The sequence below is a fragment of the Phlebotomus papatasi genome, chromosome 2 (assembly GCF_024763615.1).
Source record: "Phlebotomus papatasi isolate M1 chromosome 2, Ppap_2.1, whole genome shotgun sequence".
NCBI lineage: Eukaryota > Metazoa > Arthropoda > Insecta > Diptera > Psychodidae > Phlebotomus > Phlebotomus papatasi.
In genome coordinates, this window is record NC_077223.1 from 6,522,948 (window position 1) to 6,537,460 (window position 14,513).

The 14,513-nt window shown below is 35.4% G+C and overlaps 2 protein-coding genes across 3 annotated transcripts in view; both read right to left on the minus strand.

Moving 5' to 3' along the window:
• LOC129802288 (probable ribonuclease ZC3H12D) overlaps positions 1-5,496 on the minus strand; it is a 65,343-nt gene extending 59,847 nt beyond the window's left edge. For both annotated transcript variants that reach the window (XR_008751783.1, XM_055848003.1), the window contains exon 1: positions 5,106-5,496. Coding sequence is in view for 1 of the 2 variants with exons in the window: in XM_055848003.1 (XP_055703978.1) it covers positions 5,106-5,363 (258 nt within the window). In the remaining variant the exon portion in view is untranslated. The remainder of the gene's footprint in view (positions 1-5,105) is intronic.
• A 2,726-nt stretch (positions 5,497-8,222) lies between these two features.
• LOC129802289 (U3 small nucleolar RNA-associated protein 14 homolog A) lies at positions 8,223-10,815 on the minus strand. Its single transcript, XM_055848004.1, has 2 exons — positions 10,722-10,815; positions 8,223-10,653 (listed from the first exon to the last, which is right to left on the minus strand). Exon 2 carries the CDS (start codon positions 10,600-10,602, stop codon positions 8,263-8,265), a length of 2,340 nt encoding a protein of 779 aa, XP_055703979.1. The 5' UTR covers positions 10,603-10,653; positions 10,722-10,815; the 3' UTR covers positions 8,223-8,262.
• Between the last annotated feature and the right edge of the window lie 3,698 nt (positions 10,816-14,513).

The window sequence follows — 14,513 nt, forward strand, 5'->3', positions numbered from 1 at the left end:
TTCTCAATGCTAAATATTTTTCCAAGCAATTACTATATTCTGTTTTTCTTCAAGCCAAAAATTCTGGGCTCTCAGAGATTGAGGAAGAATTTTACTGCACGTGGACCATAAAGCATTTTCTGAACAACAAAAGATGTGTCAAATATTGATGATGTGAGGCATCTCACAATAAAACCAATAATTCCAATAAAGATGAAATGGACCTCCAACCACCCACTCGTACCAAAAGTGACCAAACTACTACTGAATATTTCAAGTCAGGACAGAAGTCTGAAGCACAAAAAATTCAAATCAAATTTGGTAAGTCGTTAAATATTAAAAAAAAAATGAATAAAAATAATAAGAAATATTTGAAAAGAAGTTAAAAAAATTATTTACAGTAAACTCTCGCTTATCTATGAGAGCAGGACCAAAATATCACACGGATTAATAGATTGATAAACATCAAACGATATATTTGTTGAGACAACTACCTTAATTGACGAAATTTATTGGAGACATAACTGATTGAGACTGAAAATCACTATTTATTTTCTCGGTAATTATTTGAATTCAAATTGCATCTTTTTTGGAGAATGGGTGCATTAATATTGTGGGTGCATTAAATTATACTCATTTTCTTCCTCTAAAAAAGAAGTAAAGTTGAAATAAAAATAATTCCTTTATTTCCTGCAAAATATTTGTAGTATTTGATGATAAATAATTTAATTTATGGATATAATCGTTTTAAAAAAATCCTAAAAATATCAAGAGAAAAAATAAAACGCTAATTGATAAGTGAAAAACAGTTAAAATTAAATTTAAATTTATTTATAGCAAATAGAGTTTGACCTTTTTACAAGAACGTGGTAAAACAGTTAAATGAAGGCAGAGGGGTAGTTTACGGATAATAGAAAATGCTAAAATTCTGCATTATTTTCAAGAAAAGCTTTATGAAATTTTGCTAATAAATTGACGTTTTTTCTTTAATAAAACTCTTTTAGAGTTAACAAGAATGCGGTCTACGATAATTCGTAATGAGGTGTGAATTAATTTTCATGGGATAGAACTATTTAATTACTTTTTAATTTAAAATGCTTGCACTCGACTTGGGGATATTTAGATATTGAAGCTTAGAAGCTTGCGGGTATTGAGAAAGACAAGGAGAAAAATGATTAAAATTGTATTAAAAATTTTTGGATTTGTTATATTGCATTTTTTATATCTGTCTTTTTTAACAACTTAAAACTTTCTAAAGGATTTTTCCTTTAGAAACTTTTTTTCAATTTGAAAGCAACATTAAGGTTTATTAGTTATTTATACATTCTTTTTATAGGTTTTACTAAAACCATACATTATTGAGATTAAAAAACTCTCAAAAAAAAATCGTTAGAAATAATTTTTCTAATTTCATGTGTATTATTTCTCGAAAAATCACAATTTTCAATTAATTGCAAATTTGAGTATTAGTGATTAAATTTTATTTATACTTTATTTATAATTTATATTTGCATGAGAAAATTAATACTCCCTAAATGTATTAGCAAACGTAAGATTTTTTTCGGGACGGAGGGAGTATTATAATTGGGCATCATTCATAAGAAAAGCTTTTTTTGTAAATACTCTATCATTATTTATTGTTTAATATAATGCTTCTGAAAGACAACAAGAATATTGTTACAATATACTAAAGAGATATTAAAAGATTCTACTAATTTTTTGTGTTAAGAATGTAAGAGTCCTTCAGACAAAATGTTCGTAGCTTGCAAAATTTTTTAAGTCATTTTTAACAAACCTCGTGGATAAAAAAAATTTCTTTGTATTTATACATCTTTATAATTCTTTATTTTCACTAATTATCTCGATTAGTGAACACGAGACCTCAAATCTTTAAATGTTTTTAAATCTTCTAAAGAGGAAAATGAACAACTTAGTATATCAAAATATTTTATACCTCTGTTTTTTAATTAAATTTAATTAATTTAATTTACAGAGCGATGCAACTTTATTTTCGTATCTTATAAGATAAGATGTCAAATTTTGAATTATAAAATTTTGGTATGCAAGATTAAGGTCTATGTGGTGAGTTTATTTGAACGAGACTACCATTACCATACAGCTATGAGTGATATTTAGTTTTCGCGCTAATTTTTCTCTTTGGAAAGCAGAAGGCGGGAAGGGAAAACAGTAGAAAAGTGGAAAATATTTAGTGAAAAAGTTCATTTTGAGGAAACAGTGACCAAAAGAAAATGTTTAAGATTCATTTACTGGTGAGTAGTACTTCTTTGAGGTCTATAAATCACAATGAAAAGTTTAGGTTTTTCCTAATGTTCATTTCTTTACAGAATGAGAGATCTTCAGAGATCAGTGGATAGTTAATATTAGCAGAAAGAATTTGTTGGCTTTGCAGAGAGTGACTTCCAAGTAAAGCTTGCACTCCCTTCATCAGGAAATTCGGTCATAAAGACGAGTATGCTGAACAAAACAGGAGAATCTGAGGTCACCAGAAAGATTGGATAAGAACTTTGCATAACACATGCGAAGAGGATGCTCCTGCAAGCTGCAAAGATGATTCGTTTTGAAGAATAATCTGTTAGGGATTGGACAAAAAATTCTTTGAAAGCCAGAAGATTGTATCAGGAATAGGATATTATGTAGTTCCGAAATGTATAGTCTTTTCCGTCCCCAACGATGTCTTTGGATTATTCTGTATTATAAAATGCGATCAGAAGATGCAGAAATATACCCACAACTTGCACCGATAGCAGAATTACCAAGCTGAGGAAGAAAAAGCCTGAGATTGCGTTGAGAAAAATAATTAAAATGTATTTTCAAAAAAAAAAAAAATTTTCATTTTTCAAGAAAAAATATTGTATTCTGACGAATTAAAGATTTCTCAACTTCAAATTAGTAAAATGAGTATTAAGAAAACCATTCCTTAAATTTTTCTCTCGAAAAACACCCATAAACAGAAAATCTCGTACTTTGCGGCACCTCTGAAAGTGTCCAATAGTTATGAGACGTTTTGAGGTTGGAATTCATATTTCATAAAATTCACCACTCAGGGTTGCATCGCAAATCTCGTTCATATAAAATCTCGTTCTGAACAGAGCCTGTCAATAAAATTACGAGATTTGACATCTCGTTCATAAAGTTGCATCGCAAATCTCTTAAGTTAATAGACTAATAGACGAGATCTGTAAAGTTGCATCGCGCTGTTAATCTTCTCTTTAAAAGAAATGAGGATATTCTTGCTCCCTCTTTGAGTTCGAGCAATAAAATTTAAGAGTGGCATATTTTTAAATAGGCAACCATACATCCATAAAAAAATCGGTCTTTGAGACTTTCTGATAAGCCATGATTCGGGAATTCTATAAGACTATATTGAGAAAAAATTGTTTCTTGGGTTTTTCCTTTTCCTTATTTATGATCGTATAAGAATTTTTTATCTTTTTCTTCACTTGTAAATCTTAATCTTACCAATATCATATGTAACTTTAGCTATTTCCTCATTTTATTTTTTATTGTTTGGCTCCTGGGCGGATAGATCCCCGGCTTGACCCACAGTCGTGAGTCAAGCCGGGCTCATTCAGTGCTGACAGACATTCAGCCATCAGACATTCAGTTCTGAACAGGGGCATCACGTAGTTCTGAATGTTTGCTTTAGACAATTTTCACATGTACAGCAGACTCTCGCTAATTCGGCTCCTTTAACATCGGGCTACTTTTTAATTCGGGCAGCAGTTAAATTTGAAAAAACTTTTTTGACATTTTTCGAGTTCGATTATCATTATCGAATGAAGCAAATATGCTCAAATTTGCCATGCTTTATCTCACTTGTGATGTTATTATGCATTATTAAGGGGCTTTTATGAAATTTACAGTTAAAACAAAAAATCTTTGCATTTCAAACAATTTGATGCCCGAATTTCTCTCTAATTCGTCTGACATTTCGGTCCCAAATACCCGAATTTGGGAAAGTCTACTGTAATAATAACGTAATATAATGCACGGCCTTCGCCCGACAACTCCGAGAGAATAGAAGAAGCATCCACACCACGGGAAGGCTCTCCTGGGCGGTGTATTTTTCCACTACGAGAATTGTCATTGTAAAATGATTACCTTGTAAGTCTGAATAGATACGTTCAGAATTTGCCGCCAGATCAGGAACTCTCTTGGCATTTCTGTTTAAATTTAAAGACACAATGGAAAATAAAAAAGCTAAGATTGTAAAGAATCTCAGCTAAAAACTAAATAATGGAAATATACTAAAAGAAATCGAATTGTATTTAAGAAAGTTATTATTAGGTATTTAAAAAAAAATGATAAATAGAAGAAATTTGATGTTCTTTATAAATTCTCCAGGATTTAGTTTATTATTTAATTCCTATAGCCATAAAAGCCACATTCTTGATTCTTGGTGGAAAATTCAAAATATATTCAGTTCTAGGTTTTAAATATAAAATCTCTCCAATAAAACCTAATTAAATTCTATATACTGTGGTTGAATTACATTGAAAATACCTAAAATATATTTTTTTACGAAAAAATAATTATGTAGTCATATTTCAAGTAAAATATTAAGAATATACAAATTTTCTTACTTATGAACAAGACCTGTAAAATTTTAAAATAGCAAAACTTGTAATTACATACTCTTTTTTCTGTCTGAAGCATTTTTGTTATAATTCAATAAATTGCAATAAAATAGAACATTAAAATTATAAAATTTTATTCAATCTAGAATCAAACTGGATTTGAAAAATTACTTTAAGAAAGAACTGTCCTGTCTTCAAGGTGTTCGGTCACCAAATGGTTTTCTAAAAGAGAAAATTGCCACGAGGAAGCTCGAGACGAAATTCTTGGAATAACATCTTTTGCTGCCCTCAAGACAAAGCATCTCACACTGAAATGTCTATTTGGATAAAATTGATCCATGAAGTTAAAGTCCATGCAGTGAATTGTCGCGTAAATAAGATAATCTTGATACATCCGGTTCGCTAGCACCTGAGATTTTACGATTGTCCCCATCACTTTTCTCTCTCTCTCTGGCGATCTTCCCTCGAGATTCACACAGATACAGAGACACAGAACTGAGTATCATCAGGGAAATTCCCCCAACTCACCTGAACTCGTTTTGTGACCTCCGGAACATCGAGACCACTTCCTGCATCGACAGGAACCACCTGGAAGTTGATCCAAGTGTTGGTACTTGATGCTGAATCTACAACTGTGTCCTCTGAGGGCACTTCAAGTAGCTTCACGCCATAGAAGACGACAATCTTCTCGAGATTCAAATTGCGCATACATTTCCTCTTCACCCGAACACAGTGAGGAGGATGCTGAGCACACTGAGTTTTATCACCAATTTGGTCATCCATCATTGAGCCCCATAGTCCACTTGGTGGGCATGTGGGTACCTTCACATGTCTACCACCCTTTTTTAACCTCAACAGCACTTCTTATCGCACAATTTATCAACTTACAATTGATTTTCTGCAAACTGATGCAAAATACGCACTCTTCTTCTTCTTCTTCTGTTTTATGTAAGGCTGTCGGACTCACTCGGGTCCATATAGCCAAAATACGCACTCATGAAAATAATAAAATTTTGTCAAACTAGTTGAAAATGTTTCCGCTAGGAGTGCTTTGATCGAAGTGGTGAATTTCTTTTGAAACCAAAAATTTACCACTTTTTACCATGGTCAACAGGTCGTTGTCGCTGCTATTGTAATTTATCAATTCAAAGTGGAAATTTTGAGTAAATTTTCACTCCCTCAAAGAACAGAGGCCAAAAATTTCAGGTGAGAAAAAAAATTAATACAGTTAATTAAAACGTTAATTCAGTGAAAAATAGTATACAAAAGTGTCTAAAATCAAGTGATCAATAAAATATTTCGAGATTTGATATATTCGGTGAAATAATTTTGACAATTTAAAGATTTTGACAACATAAGCCTAAAAACAAGAAACTTGACCCTTTAAGGACGAGAAGCTTTCCGCTGAGAGAAATTCAATGAAATCGAGTTTCCCTCGATATTTTAGCCCAAATAAGAGATTTACGGTTAAAAAGAAATTTTCCCATCCCTAGGAGTCCTGGAAAACTATGGGTCATATATGACCCAATCGTCCTTAAAGGTAAAAAAGCACAAAATTTTCCAGACGACTAGTCTGATCTAATCTGAAGCACAGATTAGATCAGTGATCGGAATTGAGTAATAGAGAAATGGATGAAAAAAATCATACACTTGGAATGAGGAGACTGCTGACAATTCTTGAAGAAAATCAAGATATTTTGGATTAATGATGATTAGACTATTCTTGAAAATAAGGATATTTTGAACTAACGACGATATGAACAATGTAAGTGAAACATAAACACACAATAAAACAATAATAAATAAAGTTAAATTATAACAAAATTTGAAAACAATAACAATAATAAATATATTTTTTTGTTATCAAAACAGATTAAAAGAAAAACTATAGGATTTAAAAGTAAAATATCAAAAATTATAATTTAGTAATGTTTTTAGAAATATGAGCAAATCACTTCATGAATATATTTTTTTTTTCATTTGCTTAAAAAGATAACAGGTTTCTAAAATTTAACCCTCTAAGGACGATTGGAACACCGGTGTCCCATAAAGAAAATAATTTTTGCTGACTACCTAAAATTATTTTTTTCTCATGTCTGTACATAATTGTAAAGTAGAAGGTTGAAGGAATCTAGAATATTTTTTGCAAGTCTCTAGCTATTTGCTATGTAATAAATATTTAAGCTCAAAAATGGCGAATTTTTAAATTCCAAAATTCATAATTGATTTTATTTATTTTTTATACTTTGAATTTTTTTTTAAGCAAAACCATTTTGGCAATAAAAACTACAATACTCATACGGGATATTTTTCATTAAAGCGAAAAATATTATTCATTGGTATTGTCAGAAAAATTATTTAAATTTTTGGGCTATTTTTGTCCCTATCGTTCACAGAAGCACAAAATACACCGAATCAGACTCTGTTGGACTTTCCAAGGTTAGATGTAATGTAAAACTTATCATTGATTATGTTTCTAAGTTTAATTTATATTGTTGATTTTCAGTCCGCAAAAAGTGTCTCGTCGTTAAAGGGTTAAAGAAAAAAAATTGCGTTCCTTAAAAAAATAAAATTTTTTCGTTTGACAGTATTACAAAAATACCTGTAATTTATATCCTTCAATTAAAAAACAACTGTTCAAAACCAGAAAAAAACACTAAAATCATGAAAAATTAATTAAAATCGATACACAGAAAATGTACTTCATCAAACATTAACAAATCTATTGGAATCAGGGCAGAGTATTCTCATACATTTTCCGAACAAAAATATGGTATATTTTTTCTTAAGTGATTTTTTAGTTTTAGTATAAAACGAAATGCAATCATTTTAAAACTTTTACCAAATGAAAGAGTATAATAATGCTATGTTATTGGCACAAAATTTATAATGATTGCATGAGGATAACAGTTCCTAAAACCCATATTCTAAATACGTAAAATTCGCAATTTTTTGAATTTTTCTGACAAATTTTCTATCTTTAACACCAGTAAAATTTCAAATTCAATAAAAATATATTCTCTGTATATGCGCCTACCATTTCGTGTTATATTTATTTTTGTGGGATCCAAGGCTTAAAAATTATAAAGAATTTTTAAAAAAAAATATACCATTTGTAAATTAAAATGCTCCATCCGTTAGTTAATCATCCTAGATTGAAATCATCTTACGACTTTTAATTAAAAGATCTGTGATTTCAGAGATGAAAAATATCGTGCAATTTTTAAATATGCATTAGATTACCTGCATTACAATGAAACCATAAAAACATTTTAAAAAAAGCATCATTTTTTGAAGCAAATTAAAACAAAAAAAATGTAAACAAATATCACATATAAATGTAATGCCCAACGCACAATAACTTTTGTTTAGTAAACATGTTTTTGACATTTCAATGAGAGTGAGTGCGATCTATATCTAGTCATCTCACTCATACTCAGCGTAAATTTTGAAAACATGTTTACAAACAAAAGGTATTGTGCGCTGGTCATAACCGTTCGGCTATATGAATCTTTTTTCATCCAACAGCCGCACAAACTAAATAAGAAGAGTAAATTTTCTTCCAAATATCAGCATATTGCAGAAGCTTTTGACCTTGGCTCCAGCCGGATCTATTTCCCCTCAAAACATTTCAAAAACATCCCCTCCGTAACGACATTCTTTATTGAGAAAATGGTGAATATGATTAACGATGGATTTTCATCTTTTCATTAATTTCCTGGATCTTTTTCCCCGTTTTGGTCCTGATCCTTTGAGGTTTATCTCCACTCAGGAGCATTTTTTCATCCATTGGCTCAATAATTGTGCCCATTTTTGTCACAAGACTCGGTTTTGTGAGGACACGATGGGCAGTTTCTGGTACAAATGTCCTTCCAACAGGCGCCCGGATGGATGCTTCGTAGTCCTTGACACTCGTGAAGGGGAATGGTAGATCCCTGACCAAATGCTCCTTGGTTTTCCCACTCAGAATCTCATTGATGATCACAGAATCCTTCTTGGAATCTTTCCTTGGGAGATTTTTGGGAAATTTCAGAATCATTCGTTTCGGCTGCTTCTTCACTCCTTGCCCGGTCCACGAGCCCCAGCCTGGAAGTGTCAAATCGAGATCCTGAGGCTGATCTGCTGCTATTTGGTCTTCCTTCTCGCGAGAGAAATCTCTAAAAATGTCATCATCCTCAAAGGCTTCGGTCAAGGAGAGTTTTCCATTGATTCTCTCTGAATCCTCATCTTCGTCCTGAACATCATCCGGGATTGCTGTTCGCAGGGATTTCACTTCAACTGTTGCAAAGCTATCCGGGGCGATATTGGCAATTTCAGAGTCTTTCTGATCTCCTGAAGCGATTTTCTTGAGTTGATTGAAGTCCTGGGAATCATCAGGATTTGCTCTTTTGCTGGATTCCTGAAGAGCTTCATCAATTTCCGGACGTTGAGCTGTTTTCTTGAGCTCGAGATTTAGATGAGACTTTTCTGTCACCTTTTTGGAAGTCTTCCGGGAAGCTTTTTTGCCCTTTGTGGCAGTTTTCTGGAACTTTGTCAACTTCTGAGCCAATTTTTGCTCCAGTTTCTGCTCAGCAGAGTCAAATACAGCATCAATTGATACTTTCTTCTTCGGGAGAGGCTTTTTTTTCCTGTCAAAGCCTTCAAAATCATCCGGAGGGACGCAGATGGTGCTCAGTTTGATATCATCCTCATCAATATCCTCAATTGTCCACGCCAGACCTCCAACTTTCTTCTTTTTCTTAGGAATCTCTTCCGGAGGATGTTTTTCTTGCTCTGTGGACACTTCCGGAATTTCCAGGGCTTCATATTCCTTCCTCTTTTGCTCATTGTGATTTCTCTCCTGCCAGTACTTCCTGTAAGTCCCGAGAATTTCATCAGTGGACTTTTTGGAAACTGTCTGCCAGGGATTAAAAGGATCATAATCCTCATCTTTCTCAGCATCTTCTGCAGCTTCCTGGTCAGACTCCTCCGATTCCATTGAGTTCTTCTGCTCTTTCAGTTCCCGCCCAATGGCCAATTGCTCTGCCAAATCCTTCCTGGCATCCTTGTCAAATTTAGCCCGAACCTGCAGACTCTTGGCCCAGGTTCCGGTATTCCTGTGCCTCAGGTGCGATCTCTCAGCTACACGATTCTTCTCAATGAGCTCCAAGCGCCTCAGGGCCTCTTCCGGATCGCTTTTCTGCAGCTTTTCAAACTCCAGCAATTGCTTCCGGATTCGATCCTTCTTCAGTACTTTGTGGTACTTCTTGCTCTTGATCTTCTTCTGCCTACGAGCCTTCTCGATCTCATACGATTCCTTCCGGCGCAACCGAGCCAGTTCCTTCTGCTGCGCCAGAAGTTCCTTCTTCGAAAGCTTCTCATCTTCCTTCGGACTGACTTCCTCTCCTCCAACCTGCTCAGCCCTCTTGGCATCCAGAGCCTCCAGTTCCAACATCAAATCAGACTTTATGCGATAGGAAGGCGTTTTGTCCGTGGCATCTTCCTCAATGATGATCTCATCGGAAGGCTTTTGAGGAAAAACCAGGCAATCGTCGAAGCGATTCTTCTGGACAACGGCTTCCCAGCGATCCAGCTGATACCGAGCCTTTTCGTAAGCTATCCCCCGGGAAATTCTCTCAATCACCGGCTTCTCCAGGGGCTTGGCCAGTTTCTTCTTGGACTTACTGAGCTTTTTCAAATCCTTAATGACAGTTGCACTCGATTTCTTGGACACATTGGGCAGTTGGTGAAATGTGAAACGTTCTTGGGGTTTCATGAGCCCATGAGACTTGATAACATGGAATTCTGATTCCTTCGTGGCCACCTCTGTCCTCGATGGGGCTTTTATGTGCTGCGTCCGGTCGATTTTCTCAATAGCCGTCAAGAGTTTCCTATGCGATTGGGCATTAATCTCATCATCAGAACCATCGGCTCTGTCAAAATCCCGCTCTTTGAGATTGCCCTTTGAAGACAGAAGACTCCTAAAAGATTCCAAGGCATCGTCATCAATTGGTTCCCCTTTTGGGGGCTCTTTTTTCATCTTCATCTCCACAGAGTGAGGTTATGATTCCACAATAAGAGACGTTTTAAGCTTTTCCTGCAAGTATTTTTTAAATTTATTAAAGTGAATTAACAGAATACAACTCCCTGAAGCAAATTACAAACCTTTGTTGGAATATTCTCTGTATTTCACGAATAAATTGGATTTTATTATCAGGATGAAAATACCAAAACATGCATTTCACATGGCCAACTTCACAACTTAAGAAATTCACCACAAAGGCCTATTGCCTGTCGGTTGGGAAAATCAAAAAGTGGTGAGTTTGTTAAACTTGGTGGACGTGAAATTCTGAAGAAATTTTATTGAGAAAGAAAAAGAACCGAAAAAGCAGCTAAAATTGACGGGAAAGTTACTATAATTTGATAAGTGTTACTCATTGTTTTATTCAATGTGAAGGAAATAACAAAATCAATGAAATAGAAAGGCAAATAATGCAATTTTCGGCATGCGGCTGTTGCTAGAGTAGCCATTGAAAAGACGTTTTCGGAAGAATCCCTCAGGAAGTTATGCCTTTTGTGCCTCATTTCCCAGGATAAGAGGAAAACCAAGACATCTAGGAGAAGGTGATAATTGGAAAACTCAAATTCAAGGTAACGCAAAAAGGTATGTCGTGGGTAAAAATGTTGATCATGGGCATTGAGTCCATTGAGCCTGATATATGGCACTCTCCCTGGACGCTGACATCTTGGTCTTTCAAGCAGAGAGATAAACGGTCCTAGTGGTCCTAATAGCTTGCACTACAGAATGTAGGAAGAAGTAGGGTAGAGTCAGCCCTTTGGCCATGTAAGCACTTTTGGCCACCTAAAGTAAAATCACATTGTAAGGCAATTATGAGTTTATTTATAACAGAAAAATGGGTCTTATTTCGTGACCTCTAATCTAATGAACCAGAAAACCATATTTGATCTCGGCAATACGGTAATCGAGAATTTGCGTAAGAAATGCAATGAAAATGCGTAAATTAAAAAAAGGGACAGATAATCCTAACCGGCTTATGTAGGTGAGATTCTTAACGTGAGCTAACTCGGAGTGCATGCAAATTCGATTTGATGCTGAAGTAGGGAGACGCCATTCAGTTATCTTGAATCAAATTCGTGAAATTATACAAGTTTTGTATTTGAACCAAAATGTCAAGGATTTGGATGAACTGACTGAAAAGTGTTATATGGGTGAAATGTAGACCAGAATGTTCTCTATAATTTTGCCGTAGAACTTGAACTCATCGATTACTCAGAAGCCAAGATAAGCGAGGTTTTTTGTTTCTTAACTCGTTTTTTCATCCAGAGTGCCCTAAGTAGTCATTTGTTGAACTTCAACTAAATCAAAGAATTGTTGTATTTTGCGGGACTTTCCATTTAAAACCCTATTTTAAGTGTCTTTGTGGAGTAGAGGCAGTCAAATTGGCATCTGAGTGATTTCAAAGCGTTATTATTGGAAAAATCAATTTTTTCACACTTAAACGGAAAAATCGCAGTGATAGCGTAGTCTGAGTGGAAAATGATGTATGGACGAAATGTAGAGACAAATGTGCTCTACAATTATGTCGAAGTAATCATCAAAATCGGTTCAGCTACAGTCGAGATAATTGAGGTTATGTGATATTGAAATTGGTTTTTCGACTGTGGCGCCCCTGGTGTTGGTCCCAGGAAGTTCAAATATTCTAGAAAATTGTAGCATTTGGTGAGATCTTTCGTTTAAGCCCTCATTCATCAAAATCGGTCACATAGAACCGGAGATATGATTTTTTTAATTTCGTGAACTTTGACCCCTCATATCTCCGGTTCTATTGAAACCACAGCGCGCATACGCACCATTTTGGAAACGTCCTAGACTGGACTACAACATACTAAAATTTCATTAACTTGCACAATGCCGTTTTTGAGAAAAGTGACTTTGAATTTCGATGAATTTTGACGCTATCACAGCGCCACCTGTGGTGACTTTTTGAACTTCCATCTGAAAGTGCTCATCGAGACGAAACCAAAAAGGTAAAATTTAGGTCGTTAGGTTAATTAAAACCGGAGATAGAGGCCGGTCAATGTTCGAACTTTGACCCCTATTAGCTCGGGTCAGGGGTTATGGATCGACTTAAGGTTTTTTTTGTTTGATAGGTATAATCAACGGCTACAACATACTAAATTTTCAGCCCAATGCACAATGGAATTTTTGAGTTATTTAACTTTTAAGATTTAAAAATTTTCTTTTTAAAAAAAGCGCCCCTAGCGGTGGTTTTATGAACTTGCGATGTTAGAAGGAGAAGTGGCATTTCACGAAAGCTTTCCAAAAAGCCCTCACTTTTTAAATTCTGACAATTAGAACCGGAGTTATGGCCATTTTAAGAAATTTTTTTTGGACCCTTATAGCTCGGGTCAGGGGGGTCGGGGGACCTTAAGTTTGGTATTGATGGAAAGCTCTAAGGCCCAGCTATAACATACTAAAATTTGAGTCCGCTGAATGCCATAGGGGCGGAGCTATTGAGAAAACAAAAAAAGGGGGGTCTTCAAAATGGCGGAAGGAGGGGTGGGGGGTGGGGGGTCTATGCACCAAGTTGCAATTTTCACCCGATATATAACCTTTGCCGAAAACCGCAAGTCGATATCTTTTTTAGTTTAGGAGCTATTAAGCTCCAAAGAGCGGCCGGCCGGCCGGCCGGCCGGGAACGTAAATTAGCCACATATATATTCGTGATCAGGAAGTGCTGAAACACATTTTGGCCAAATTTGAGGTCGATCGGACGACATGAAATTTTGTTAGGATTATAGTAGGTGAGATTGTTAAGAATCTCACCTAATACATGGCCTGAATATTTTACTGTCAATGTGATTCTGTCCTAAATCTTAAATATCCTTGAATGTAGACAGGAACTAAACAAAATGGCTGACCGGCAGCAGGTAATTTTTTTATGCTTTGCAGATGAAAAATCTAAATCGCAGCAGGGACTCCCAAGCGGAGTACGTCTTAGCTGCGATTTTTGTGGAGGATGAAGGGGAAAGACAAAAAGGAAAAAAATTAGGAAAGGTACACGGAAGTTAAAATGTCGAAAATTGTCCAACAAAAAGGATAATTAAATAAGTTTAATATGTGTACGTTTGTAAAGAAGAAAAGTGTGAGAAATCATGAAGTACAATAAGTACCACCCCTACGAAGCTTTATGCCCAACGCACAATAACTTTTGTTTAGTAAACATGTTTTTGACATTTCAATGGGAGTGAGTGAGATCTAGATCTAGTCATCTCGCTCATTCTCATGGGAAATTTTGAAAACATATTTATAAACAAAAGTTATTGTGCGCTGAGCATTAAAAATATGTCTAAACTATTGCAAATAATGAAAATAAATATAAAATAAATGATCATAAAACATAAGCCAAGTAAAAGAGCAGGAATTCAAGACATGGATAGAAACCATGAACAAGAGCGACCAAGACACAAGCGGAAACAGACGAGAGAGCGACCACCGCAACCAGGGGTCCGAGCGGGAAAACCAGGAAAATCACCCCCCCCCAAGGCCCACCCACACGACCCTGTAAAATTTTGGGCAATAGAGAAGCTGAAGGCTCGGAGAAGATCCCATATAGGACACAGCTAGTGAGATACTTCAGTGCACTATAGATGCATAATAAATTAGTCTGCCCAAGTGGTCCATAAGGCGCCCCGGAAATCCGACCGCAAGCCGCAGAGATCAAACCACCCCGAAAATGGCAATGCACTGCGTGATCACCTCGTGACGGGATTGAGCCCCTGACGTTCTGAGCAATACTCGGTCCAAATCAGGCGTTTCAAATGACTCGAGAAGGTCTCATAAGACATGCGAGGATCCTTTAGATTCAAAGGCAGGGCATTGTACAAGGTGAGTGCAACGTATGAGAAAGATCTCCTAAAAAGTTCCTTTCGCGG

What these genes read in the sequence shown, in the direction of transcription:
- LOC129802289 (XM_055848004.1), bottom strand. Translation starts at nt 10,602, where the DNA reads ATGAAGATGAAAAAAGAGCCCCCAAAAGGGGAACCAATTGATGACGAT.